Consider the following 14,298-nt stretch of genomic DNA (forward strand, 5'->3'; position numbering starts at 1 on the left):
ACTTTTATGTAGTGGGATGCCCAGGCCAATCTCAGGTTAGAAGTTAGTTAGGGCTTGATGTCCATTGGCCTGAGCACACAGAGTTCCAAACTGAAGTGATCTGGAGCCATGGACACACTCGGACAATGCAACCATAAGGCTTTCATATTCTGCTTGGGCTGTAGTGCAAGGGATGACAGGGAATCCAGGGCCTCAGTAACCTTAAAATGACCAGTTCTAATCTGACACAGGAGGTGGCACACACATTACAGGGGACAGGATGTTGGGCTCCATTCTGCCCAACTCACTGTGGGACCTCAGGTAAGTCACTTTTCTGCATTTCCATCAGAGTGGGATAATGGTGCTTACTTGCTTTGAGATCTATGGGGGGAAAAGCCAGGAGGGGGCGAGTTTCTGCTGACTCAGTCTCACCATAGTGTCCTGGCCCAGACTGTCTCCAGCAGTAGGTACTGTCCTTTTGTCCGCAATAGACTCAGCCAGGGTTTCCCTGCGGGCGACATACATAAACCAGAGACAGGTGACCACGTGTGATTCAGTTAGATGGTGACGGAAGTGACTCCAACACAGCACGATTTCCAAAATCCGCATTTATTTACATTTCAAGTCAAATCACATGCAAATTCTCTTTTCCTTAACAATAGTGTGATTAGCAAAAAAGATGCATTAGAATTTTAAAATAGCAATTAAATATACAAAAATATAGCTTACAAAAAACAGCAAATGTTTTAAAAAATATTCTGCTGCAGAATTCTTAGTGTACAAACATGTCTATGAACCCAGAGGCATAAACATCTCAGGAGTCACACAGTATTTACAGAGAAGGAGAGAACACCCCCACCCCCCATAACCCAAACCCTTGATGGCCTAATCACAAGAACTATCGCTAGTGTTTGACTGGTCAGGTACTGATGCTATCAAAATACACAGACTAATTGGTAATGGGAAACTTTACCCCCATTCTAAAAGGATTGGAAAGAACAGTCTACTCTGCCATTAGAAAAGCCTGTACAATGTAATACTGAATGACCCCTGTCTTGCACCCCTTCAATAGGGAGAGTTGTAAATACTGAAGCAAAAAAGAGAAACCCTTAAGAAAGAGCAGGGTTCAGGTAATATCCTGCCCCTTCCATTTACATCCAAAGTCATCTAGAGATTGATCAGTATAGAGTTATCCCCACGAGATAGAGTTGGATTCTGATCTCACACTGGTATAAATCCACTGGTGGTCATGGAGTTACTCCAGATTTACACTGGGGTGAGAGATCAGACAGGTCAGCCATCCACTGGCAAACAGCTCAATACTGGGGTCACCAAAAACAAGCCAGGGGGAAAGTGAGCCTTCACCAACCATGTAGAGTTTTAGGAAGACACATCCACGAGGACACAGAGCTTTGCCCTGCAGCTCAATTTCCTCATCAAGACAATGAAATCTGATCAAGCTTCAGAATCCACCACTACAAATGCTCTGGACCAACGGGTCAGTGCAACCTGGTTTATGGCAACTAATTAACACTCCAGCTTTTTGCTTTGAAATACACACAAGAGATTTTTCAAATGTTGACTACAAGTTGCTTAATTTTCTCCAATAAAGGCAAATAGTCAACTTTTGAAGGAAACACAAGACAGGCACATGGTAGAGTCTATACTTCCAAATACCTTCTTTGCCACAAGGTGTGACTTTTACAGCGAGCAGTGTATGTTTTGTACCACAGCACGAGTTGGCACCAAGAACTGGCCATTCACAGAGATCCTGTCCACTCCACTATGGGGAATGGAGATTTGCATCAATAATGCAGTTGGGAGAGAAATAGCAAGCTAGTAGGGATTATCCATGAGCAACTTGTCCTAGTTCAGCTATAAGAAACCAAGGGATTGCAAGTAGCCTGCTAAAATTAGTGGCCTATTCTCGCATAGAAATGTACACATGTACTTCCCATTAACTGGTGGGGGTTATGGTACATACTAGAGGAGAGAATAGTGGTTAGAAAGTCTATATACGAAGGGACCAATCAATCAAGGGAGATACAATTGCATTTGCCATGAGGGCTTCTATTTTCATCCACTGGCTGAAGGGCTCTTAGGGTCTGATCTTGAGAGGTGCTAATCACACATAAATCCCATTGAAGTGAATGGGAGTTGTGGGCAGGTGGCCTGTCAAACAAATATTTTTGATTAATGAGACTGGGAGAGAGAAACTTACCAGACAGGAATGTGGTTCCTGTGAATATTTTAGCCTTACTCCACCCACAAGCCCGGGTCACTGTCTCGAATGCAGAGTTTGCAGGGATCTGTGCCACCTTTGGGGCTAGCCATCCAAATATTCTGGTCACCAGTTAATGTGAAACAAAGCACACATCTGCTCAAGAACCTGAGTGCTATTCTGCAGAATCTAGTGCTGGGAAATGGAGAGAAGACAACACATTCATATGCTCTGAGATGTGGGTATAGCACCCCCTCTCCATACATTTGTGACAAGTACCGCTGATGTTTAAGACATTAAATGGCTCCCTTGAGGTAGTCAATTGCTCTAGAGATACCAAACAGACACTATACACAAGGTGGTGTTATGCCGGTTACAGAGACTACAGAGTGGAACTGACAAACTACCTTAACATCCCTCAGCACGGTGAACCTGAGTACGTCTGAGATGGCTCTAAAACTGACAGCAATAGGAGAAAGGTGGAGTCTCACTGGAACAGTCCATTAAAAAAAAAAAATAACTGTCACTCCACCGGCTCATTGAGAAGTGGACTGTGTGGATGTGTCTGGGAGCTGAATATTCTGGTAAAGGGAAGTGGAATAAACCCGCAGCCACACTGTATGTACTCGTTCAAACAAACACTGAAGGATATCGCACACCAGACAAGTGCAGGGAATTCCTGTGGCCATTTGAGAAGACATTTTCTGTGGCACCAAATTCAAAACAGCTTCTGCAAGAGGGTTTTAACTCTCCCCTCTCCCGCGTTTTATATTTGCTGCGCTGACATTATTATATGTATTTGTATAGTTACCAGCCCCTACAGGATTTGGGGTCCAATCAGAGCATGGCTTCAAGTTTGCTTCTAACTTGATATGACACAGAGAACCAGAAAAATTAAGTTTTGTTTCAGAGAATTTAGTGAAACTAAATAACTAATTATAGATTGAAACTCTCAAGACTGAAGATCTGTGCCCAGAACAGACAGCGGTTCTGCAAACAGCATCATGCAGTCACCTCCCTGTGCCTTTGTCCCTGCTTTGAAGAGACACCCCTAGAAATGAGAAGGAAGATGTGTCCATGGCCCATTTCTCAGCCTTGCTGCTCTGATTCCCAATAAGGGTACCAAATGAGATGAAGTGTCTGGGAATGGAGAGACCAGATGCTAACAAAGGGAATGAGACTCCCAACTCGCAGGTCACTCAACTGCCATCACGCAGCCATGACTTTCAGACACTGGTGACCTAGGCTAAATTCCTACCCAGACATGAAGCTTTTTGCACTACCCTATTACCAAGCGAGCCATCAGAAAATATCCTTAGTGCTGATCCTGCAAACTGTCCTTGTACAGAACTCCAGTGATTTCTGGAGAAGATCTGAGCACGGAGAACCTGAAGGGATCAGGAGCTGTGTGAGGAAGCCCCATAGAATTCATACTAAATTCTAATCCAGGAATGGAGACACACAGACTCCAGAGTAGCACCGCACTCCACTCCTCCAGGAGTCATATGCTGTCAGAGACCAGCCTATGAGTCACTTTCATTTACTGTGAAGTGGAGACCAAAAGCCACAACTTTCTTTGTGAGCATCCTCAGTGGCCTAGATGTTCAGGGAAGGAATTCAGAGGTTCTCAAGCAGAGGCACCTAGGAAGCAGTGCAGCCAGGCTGGCTGCTTTTCCAGGGCACAAAAATGCAGGGACCACACATATTTATCCTCAATGAGATACAGCACTGTAGCCTGTGTATTCCTCACAGAAATAAAATGCAAACGTTATCAGCACAGCCAGGAGACAGCAGGGAAGACACTAAGCCAGCCCTGTCAATTTAAATTCATAGTTCAAATCCAAATCTTTGTTCCATTCAGAATAGAATCCAAGATACCTACTTGCCTAGGTAAGAGTCTCATACACATCATGTTCAGGATACAGATTCTTCTGAATGACTTAAAAATGGCTGTGGCAAAAAAATAGGAGTACATAGAAAGGATAAATGTGATGGGCGGGATCAGGAAGGGGGCACGTATCACAGGACAGACAATATGGATCAGATACGATCCTGCTCCTAGTGAAGCCCCTGGCAAAAATTCCCCATTAACTTCAGAGGCAGCAGGAGGTTTTTTGTTCAGTCTGACCTAAATTATTGTGTAGGCACATTAGAAATGCATATATTAGGCTATATCAGAGAGACAAGTCATCAACCCTCTTTGCTGACATCCATCTATAGGCCAGCGTGCCCTGCCTGGCTTGGCCAGAGACAGAAACTCAAGAGGTTGAGGCATGGTGGGATTGTGGGTTTCATCTGCAAGAGATGGTGGTGGTGCAGTTCTGTTCCGTAGCTCTGCAAAGGGAACAAAGCTCAAAGGCACCTAACGTTGCTTTGGTGCTGATCAATGGAAGGGAAATAACGGCATCTGGGCCTTTTCTATTCTGGTGAAATGGGGAATTTGAAGTTTATGGTGGACAAAGTGGCTACTGGTAGATGTTCGCAACCCACCCTTCTTCCCACTGGTCGTTGAAAGCTCCTGTGTAAAACTGTTCAGTCACTCACAGCTCATGCAAATACCTGCAAGCAGGCAAATCAGCAGTGACCTAGCCACAGATGCGTGGCTGGGTTAACATTCATGAACAAAAACATGGGCCTTCTCCTCCCATCCACTGTCACAATAGTCTGCAAACAACATGCAGGCTGCAATAATCAAAGTCAGCGCAGAGGGCGCTCAGCATTCCCCCTCTGAAGTCTCCTATCCTGATGCCACCGAGGTTAAGGAGAGTTTTTCCATTGAGATCAATGGCAGCAGGATTTGGCCCTTATAAAGCAATGTTTAGAAGACAGTAGCTGTGAGGCTATTCTGGGACTGCATTACACCAGATGCTAAGCACACAGGTGTGTACCTAGGAGGAGAACGGGCTGGCAAGCCAAGGCAGTAAGCAATGTGCACATTTACGTTATTTTAGACAATGGCTAACTATGTACATTTAACGAGAATTTCTCTCTGGTCCACCTGCACCTGTACTGTTTATTATTGGTCTAATTCAGGAATCTCAGCAGCGTCAGTACTTTTGAATCACTCAGAAAGTGGAGCTAGAAATCAGAAACCTACCCTGCTTAAATATACTGCAGCCAAACACCAGGAGCACTCCTCAACCCCAAGAGATGCACGCACACAAACAGACCTTCTGCCCCACCGCTTAGTCCAATACACATCGATTTCAAGTGGGCCACGGCACTCAAAAGGGCGACTTGAATAACTCGGCCCCCAGCAGAATGACATGGGTAGATGGATGGGACCTCTCGCTAATTCAGAGCCGAGAGAAAGAAACAAGCTAGTCAAGGTTTATCATTGGCTCTGAAGTAAGAGGCAGCAACTCTGCTGAATTTAGTGGACTTGGGTCTGTCTGCCCCCAGGTTAAGTCAGCCCTTTGAGATTGTGATTGTGCAGACAGGAGAGAGGCTGTGTACTGCAACCAAGCTTCACCAACTACACGAGAAGGGAAGGGAAACGTGCAAGCGCTGGGCCTTGGACTTAGACTTTTTAAAGGGGCTTTCCTAGTGCAGAGTCAAATACGTGTATGGCTGCGGTGTGGTTTGCAGTAAGTGCCTGTATCCGACATCAGCTTAATGACAGCCCTTGGTAGGAAATCATCCCATCACTTCCCAGAACACTCAGGGGGCAACGGATGTTCTCAAGAGCAGATCCAACCTCACTGCTCCTCTGGGGTCACGTACGGGTTGATTTTCAGAGATGAAGACTGGGGAGCTGTGGGTGCTCAGCACCTCCGAAACAATCAGGCCATATGTGCATATTAGAGTGATCCAGTTCCCTTACTGGACAGATCCAGTCCAATACCTGCAAACCTTTCCTGGAACTACGTCAGCCCAGAGCGCTGATGTGCTTGCACTGTCTTAGAGGCTGTTGGCAGACTGGTCTAGTGCTGTCCATGCTAATAGGACATTGTCAAAATGTAAACTTCGGAGTAATCCCGCAACTTCGGGAAAATCTCCGCAAAGGAACAATGTAAAACCCTTGCTCATTTCTCCGGCCACTAGCAATTCAGCGTGAAGTAACCGCTGAATGGGTTTGGCCTTCCGGAGACAGTTTTTAAAGGGGGTGTGAAGATTGGTTTTGTTTTTTTAAGATGGGAAGATGTCCACTGGCTGCATAGGATCTGCCATTCAAGGTACCCAGGAGCCAGTGTCTTGAAAGACTTTGCTTTGTGAGTTCTCTTATTATACTTGTAACATTATCCCTCCTGCTCAGCACACCATATAGTCAACTAGCCAGAAACAGGTACCAGGCCTACACGTGTAATATCGGCGACAGGGTCCATCATAAAGTGCTCTCAAAACCCCAAACACTAGGCTTGTTGTTGCCTTTTGTCTTCTTGTTGCGCTGGTAGCATATTGCTTTGGTTGTTCTGAAGTCCAAGCATCTGGCCCTGTCTCCTAAAGTGCATCGGGGGAGCTCTTCATGAGACAAAGGGAATCCTGGTAGATGCACCAAGGCTGTAAGCAACAGATTCAGAGATCTGCGATTCTCTGCATAAGCCCATCATTTTCATCTTTGCGATAGTTTTTGTGATGGAAGTGTCCTTTGCTTGGGAGAAGCTATACAATGTTCTCTGCCCCAGGCAGGGGTCCCTGGGGAGGCCCATGGTCTTGCTTATTATGGAGTTGTGCCAGCTGTAGGACAGGCATGTTGCAGAGCGGACACACTTTTCGCACCTCCAACCACTTAATGAGGCACCTGGGAACGAAGAAAAGCGAGGACAGAGTTAATTCACACTGAAACCGATTACCAACACTGAACACTGTACACTTCTATGGCCCCCTCATCCGAGCACCTCCTCTCACTTGCCAAACATTGATTCGCTCAGCCTTTTGGAGGTAGAAATCATTATCTCCACATTAAAGCTGTGGAAACAGAGCAAAGTTAAATGACCTATCCAAGTTCAAGTAGAGAGTCAGTGACAAAGGTGGAATCAAGCCCCAGACTCCTAGCTTCCACACTCACCTGCCATTTTCATCCTATTAGGCACATTTCTACCTCCAGAGTTTTAGTTCATCTTAAAGTCCCTCTTTGCATTCACATATAGAAAGTCAATTTTATACAGTGAACGTGCATTTTTATTTTAGAGATAATTTCACCCAAAGAATTTTAAAATTCTGCACCCCCATCTTATGCAAATAAAAAAACTGCACTTAAATGCGCCTGATTCTGCTGAACTGGGATGACTGTTAGAAAGCCATTATGAACTTCTGTGGTGACTCTCACTTCTCTGATGCCATCCAAGCAAACCCACATCCGGACAAAAGCCCCCAAGCCGGTCAGATCTGGCATCCTCAACTCAAGCTCTTGCCTTCTGCCGACCCCCAACACAGCTCTGAGCTCTTCAGTGGGTGCTTTGCACACAGCAGGCTGGCAGAATTAGGCCCAGAGGGTTGCTGTGTTAGCACAACTCTGCTGGTAGCAATCCCACCTCAGAGCAAAATATCTGGCAGATTTGAACCCTGTCCCAGGACTTGGGCGCATATCAAAACTGCAGCATGGGAAGTACGATATATCGGATGTCAGTTCTGCCCATCTCTGGCAGGTCGACAGATGGAAGGTAAAGAACCAATGGCATTTTCTAAAGGGAGGAGGGGATAATTCCAGTTTCTTCACCACTGTTCCCTCTCCCAGGGAAACAGACTCCAGCGCCCGAAGGCTGCATTTGAGCTACTGCTAGGTCCCAAAGCTCTGCTCCTGCAGGGTGCAAAGCAACCTCAACTTCCATTGAAGCACAGGAGGTGCTCAGCACTGCACAGGATTCAGTCCTAAACTATCAGTGTCTGGCTTTTTTCCTTGCCTTGCGCACAAGAGAGATGAACTATTCCGGATCTAGCTCCAGAAGCTCACGGAGCGCTTCCCAACAGAGCGTGCTACATAGCTGTCCAGAGCGTTTGGAACACCAGGATCTGAAGGCATGAAGAGGTGCAATGCAGAACACCACAGACACACACAGAGAGTACACAGAAGCCATCACAGCTAGATTGATTCCTGGATCTGCAGATTTTTGAGGGAGTAAAGTCACAAAACCTAGGCCCATGTCCAGCTCTGGGTCACTGAAAAACCAACTTTGCACGAGTGGGAAAGCAGTTTTCCACTGGCTGTTTAGGTTACATGCTTTGGGGGAGGGGGAAGTTATGCGTTCATACCATGGGAACACACAGCACTGACTTAGAGCAAATCTGTAAGGTATGCAGTATACCTGTCCTGTCAGCAGGAGAGAGCTCCAAAATAAAACCAAGGGGCATTAGCTTTGTTGGGCGAGAGTGTCTCCTGCCGACCAAGTGCTGTTCACACCGGCACTTTTCCTCGGTAAAAATCTTTTGTTGGTTAGGGGTGTCTTTTTTTCCCCACTTTTTGGTAAAACTTTTGTTGGTCAGGAAAGTTCAGTGTAGACATAGTCTAACAGTTCCCTTATATAGCCAACAATTAGAGTCACCTGGTAGACAGCAAGCTGGGGGTGGGGAATGCGTGAGCTTTTACTGTGTGTTAGCTCAACTAAAATCCTGTTGCAGGGTGTGAAGTTCACAACTAAACTGGAAAGTTCCAGCTCAATAGTACTAGAGTGCCTGCTGGCCTCTCTCCAGCCAGGGCAGAGGGAGAAGTGACTGCAGTGGGATTTGGAGGCAGCCATGGCCCCTCCCTCTCCCACATCATATGCTATACAAGAATGATACATAGCCTACAAATTAACAGAGCAACAGCATTCCAGGACAAGTATTTACTTCATTTCTAGCCTTACTGCTATGACCTCAGTGCAGGTCTTCACCCATTGCCACCCTGATCACCGTAAGCTTCCTCCTCCCCGGTCTCCCTGTATTCCACTCTTTCCACTCCAGCCTGTCAGAAAGGTTACTGGCTAGATTCTCTTCCTTTCAGGCCATTCTGATCACATCTCCCCTGCCACTCAAGTCCCTTCACCGCCTTCCCTCTCTCTTTACACATCCAGTTCCAGCGATTAATTCATCAGCCTCTGCATGCCTCTATTCTCACCTCCATCTCCTCAGACAGCCCTTGCGACTCCTCACCCGAGCTTACCTAGAATGCTCCGTTTCCATCCACCCACTCCACACGTCATGTTCCCCATACGCTTTGAGAAGCCTTGTATACCCATTGCCAAATACCCTTGCTCCCTTCCAAACTCTCCTGTCCCAACCAGGCAAGCTAGTTCTGCTTTGTTCTGAGCATTGCACATTGCAGTGAGCTGTGCTTTTAGAATGAAGGCCCACCCTGGGCAGGTTTAACGGTGCAACATGCAGCACACAGCCACGTACACACCCCTTAGAACCCTCGACTGCCAAACGCAAATGAATTTGTGACAAGACAAGTCTCTCCATTAAAGGAGAGGCTCGTGTGCAGACAAACTTTTCCCACCAACTTTCAAGGCAACTGTGACTAGATTTCCAAAGCTTCAGTAAACATGGCTCAACTTAATACAGTCAATGAGGCCTTATTAAAGAGGAGTAGCATTTGTTAATCCTTTAGAACACAGCACAGGCAGATGTATACAATATAAGCCTTTGTAATTCAAAGGCCATCAATTACGTAGTGCTGCCAGTGTTTCCAAGAGACTTGCAAGGCTTTTGTAAACATAACTTTGGTCTTCTGGTAGCTCAGCACTTACTTTCTGTGGAAGGCATGTTTACATGGACAGATTCCCAATTCGTCTTTGGGCTTGAATTCCTCCAAACAAACGGCACAGATCTGAAAGGTAAGAAAGCAGAGAGACAATGAATTAGTTTATGGAAAGCTTTCTGAATACATACTCTGGAGGTAAGGTTAAGTCAATGGAAACATTCCCTGAGGAACCTCTCCACCAAACTGCTCTCTTGACTAACAGGAGAGTTTTAAAGAACTGTCTCTCATCAGGGATGCAGGTTTGTCAAATGGTCTCACTATGACTCTGGCTTGAGACAGAACATATTTCAGTGAAAATGGGTTATGTTATTCACTTGTGAGCCTAACAAAAATATTGTAGTGGAAAAACATCCAGAGGCCAGAGTTACAGGCAGGGTTTACACTACACAGTTAGGTCAACATACACTACCTTGCATCAACCTACCTTTGGAAGCATCTTCACTTAAATTTGGCTCCCACTGACATAAATGCCTCCTCTCTATGCTGATTTCATAACACCACTTCCCCGAGTGGTGTAGTGTCATGCTACATGTAATTTGGACAATGCAATGCCAGTATAGACACTGTGTAGCTTATGTTGACTGTTAAGGGCTTTCAGGAGCCATCCCACCATGTCCCACATTGACAATACAATTGATCCAAGTGTTCCTGGGGAGGACGTGCACCACCCACACAAGGAGCCCTGGGTGTGCGCACACAAGCAATTTAATAACCGGAGTGGGTGTATGCTGACAAATTAGGTTGACATAATTTTGTTGTCTAGACATGGCCATGGTGAACCTGCAGTCTTGACACTGGACCCAACTCTGACATCACTACCTTTCTGCAGGTCTAAGCTTCCTCTCAATGTTTTTCCTGTAGCATAGGCAAACCCAGAGAGAGTACAAGAACTGCAAGTGCCGTGCAGAGCCCGTTCTGTGAGGCTTATGCTGAGTAACCATGCACAGACCAATCTGAGTTTGGAACAGTCACATGTATCAGGGCTAGGAGAGTTTAAGTGATAAGTAATCAAGGGCCTCAATTTGTTAATCTGACATGTTAATCCAAATCAGAGAGTTTAACATTCTCTGCATTTAATATAAAAAACTGGGCTCTAATCACCCAACACAGCTTATTACCTTTTATTGCTGAGGATGGTCAGACAGATTGTCAGTTGATACAGACTACCCAAGAGCCCTCTCCCCACCTTGTGACATGCTCTTGGTTTAAAAAAAGTTTTCTTAGCATGTAAAACTCACTCCCACACAACTGCCATTAGCTCTTCACTGAGACTCTTGGCTTAATTGTCAATAGCAGCCACACCTCGCTGGCAATAGGCTCCTAGATCCAGCCAACTTTCCACTGTTGATCACTGGGATATTTCAAGAGAGCTAATCAGTAAGCATAGTAGAATATGCGCTTGCAGAAAGGCACCAAGGATACTCAGTGATCTATGGAAATGATGCCAGCGAAGCAGAAGCACTCAGGCGATTGTTAACGCTCCATTTGACTTTCAAAAGTGAACAACTGAAGATTATGCACACAAGAAACAGAGACTTCTTTCCTAATCAGTATGGCAACCCTGTAAATGACATGTTGTCTAGCAGTAATATCCTATTTATAAAATCCACCATGTCCTTCGCTTTGGTCACACCACTACAGGGGTGCTGAGAGCCACTGAACCAAACTGTAAACCCTGTATATAATGAAAACCATTTCAAGCCAGGGGGTGCTACAGCACCCTCCGCACCCTTAACTCCAGCTCTTATGTACCACTACACCCACTGGATTGCTGGTAAAAAAATTTATTAGGTGGGGAGATATCTGTAGCTGAATTTACAGGTTAAATTGCCTGCTTCACATCTGACCTAGCCAGGTCTTGTGCTGTACAAGATACCTAGAGATCCCTTCCAAATCACCTTAATCCTGGTCCATAAGGACTCCTGCTATTCCAGCTCTTCAGCCTCTCTTATTTCAAGACTACTGCGAAGGTGCTTTTCATGGTGTGGATAGCTCTTTTTTAAGAATCAAGTTCTCATCTGCACTGTGGAAACTACCCTTTTTTGGGAGTGGGTGGGAGAGGCTTAATACAATACAGGATTTAGTCACATATTATGGACAGGCCTGATCCGGGTTTCAACAGTCGACCCAGACCATGCTACAACCTTGGACTGTATTGCAGCCTAGTTTGGGAGGACGTGAAAATACAAGTCAGTTTGAATTACAGTAGAATCTCAGAGCTACGAACACCTAGGGTAAGGTGGTTGTTCTGAACTCTGAAATGTTCGTTACTCTGAACGCAACGTTATGGTGGTTCTTTCAAAAGTTTACAGCTGAACATTGACTTAATACAGCTTTGAAACTTTACTATGCAGAAGAAAAATGCTGCTCTCTCTTTATTATTTTCGTAATTTACATTTAACACCATACGGTGCTATATTTGCATTTTTTTTGTCTCTGCTGCTGCCTGATTATTTACTTCCAGTTCCAAATGAGGTGTGTCTTTGACTGGTCAGTTCTTAACTCTGAGGTTCTACTGTACAGTGTAAGTCCTGGGATTGTCACACTGTAATTGGGTTTCTTAACATGAAAACTCCTACAGTGCAAATAGGTCCCAAGTTGGACTTCCCCAACCTCACTTCCATTAAATCACCAGCAGGGAAAAGATTAGGGCTTTCACCACCCTGCTCCTCAGTAACTACCCTTCTTTTAGATCCACTTTGATTCCTTTCCACTATGGGAAAGCCCAGTTCGATTTCCTTTTTAACTTTTAGTATGTGTGTTGCTCTTCCTCAGCAGGGCTAGACAGGGAGACTGCCACCATGGCTGATGTCAAACACCTATACTTTGCCTATGAGAGGGTTATTTCCCTTCTACACTGGGTTGAGCTAGTTAGAAACCAGATTTAAAACCGGTTCAGGCCAGCTCAATTTTAAAACGGGTTGGCTGGCCCAGCAACGGGTTGGTAAGCCCAAGTTTAGAAACAGTATTTTAGGCTAGATCTTCACCGTATGAAAAACCAGGAATGAGGTCCTGGCTAGGAGAGTTTCTAAGTTCGGTATAGACGCAGTCTGAACCTGTCCACACAAGATGGCCGACCCGTCACGCTAATCCAGTTCAGCAAACACAGCAGGTGGCCCAGTGTGGGTGGTGTCCTTCTACGTTACTTGCTTTCTGTGAGGTCAATGAAGTAGTGTCTTGTAAAAGATAAAATAGAGACTACAAACCTAAGAGGCACATGGTCTAGTGGCATAAACCTGGGAGCCAGTAACTCCTAAACTCTAATCCTGACTCAACCACCTCTGTCCCCCTTGGATAACTCACTTAACCTCTCTGCCCGAGTTTCCCAATCTGCAGAATAGGGATAATAATCATCTCCCTCACAGACTGTTAGTGAAAGGTTAGTGAAAATCTGTACAGGGCTTGCACACGTGAAGTACTACAGAAGTAGCATCTATAATGATCACCTCCTGTCTTTCCAAGCCCTGAAGCTTATGTAGAAAATGTGAAGGAACAGAATGTTAAATATCCTGAAATACAAGTAAAACTAGAGTTGATTGAAGCACGTTAAAGGTGGCTATAGATAGTTATTGGAGGTGCTCGTATGAGGAATACATTTTGATTCCTTAGTCTGAATCACAGGTTCCTCCTAACCCATTTTTGATGCTTCCAACTCCTTTTTGCCTTCGATTCTTCACTGAAATGATACTTTCCTGGGGCTGCATCATTGATACTTGTGCTTGCAGTGGTGCAGGGCTCTTTAACGTGTTGTGCTGTATTTTAATGCTGTTCTTCTCATATAACTGAAAGCTCCCAAAAGGCTTAGCAAACAGACAATCTGTCCCGGGTGCAGCACACTCCAATGGCAAGAGCTGCAGGAACACAAGGAGTTCTTGACTGCCCAAACCTTTTCAAAGGGAGCAAGATCAATTGATTATATCCAGTCATCAGTCTCAAATTCTCTTTACAGATCAGATCAATCCTGCAGCACAGGCAAACCCTCACTGGCTTCAAAGGAGGTTTGCCCAAGTCAAACTCTCAGGATTGGACCCCAGACTGCTACCCAGACTTCTTTTTTTCAGTACTGTGAACACATAGATTGCACCATGTTAATGGCTTGTCAAGTGGCACTACAGAAAATAGGGCAGACGTGCGGAATCAAAGAGCTCTACAGGATCCTCTCTCCCCCGAGTGTCTGCTAGCTCTTATGAGCAGCAACCAGAGCAGTCAACAGTGCCCCAAAGGTGAATTTTTAGGAAGTTTCTTTTCAGCTTTTTCTGAATTAAAGGGAAAAACAACCGAGCTTTGTTCATCTTCCTTCCTAAGCCAAGTTGCTGCAGCCCCATAATTATTTCTGCTGCTCTTCTTTGAACTCTCTCCAGCTCGCCTACCTCTTCCTGGTAAAGAGGTGCCAGGAAGCAAATACTGCATCAGGGCC

At 45.3% G+C, this 14,298-nt stretch overlaps 1 protein-coding gene across 4 annotated transcripts in view; it reads right to left on the bottom strand.

Annotated features, from left to right (window-relative positions):
• Positions 1–562: 562 nt before the first annotated feature.
• The window catches only part of RNF24 (ring finger protein 24), a 71,926-nt gene continuing 58,190 nt past the window's right edge, over positions 563–14,298 (bottom strand). For all 4 annotated transcript variants that reach the window (XM_030563478.1, XM_030563477.1, XM_030563475.1 and 1 more), the window contains 2 exons: positions 9,868–9,947; positions 563–6,941 (listed from right to left, as the gene is read on the bottom strand). In XM_030563478.1, the coding sequence (XP_030419338.1) occupies positions 6,803–6,941; positions 9,868–9,947 (219 nt within the window). In that variant the 3' untranslated portion in view covers positions 563–6,802. The remainder of the gene's footprint in view (positions 6,942–9,867; positions 9,948–14,298) is intronic.

The sequence above is a fragment of the Gopherus evgoodei genome, chromosome 5, assembly GCF_007399415.2.
Source record: "Gopherus evgoodei ecotype Sinaloan lineage chromosome 5, rGopEvg1_v1.p, whole genome shotgun sequence".
Lineage (NCBI taxonomy): Eukaryota > Metazoa > Chordata > Testudines > Testudinidae > Gopherus > Gopherus evgoodei.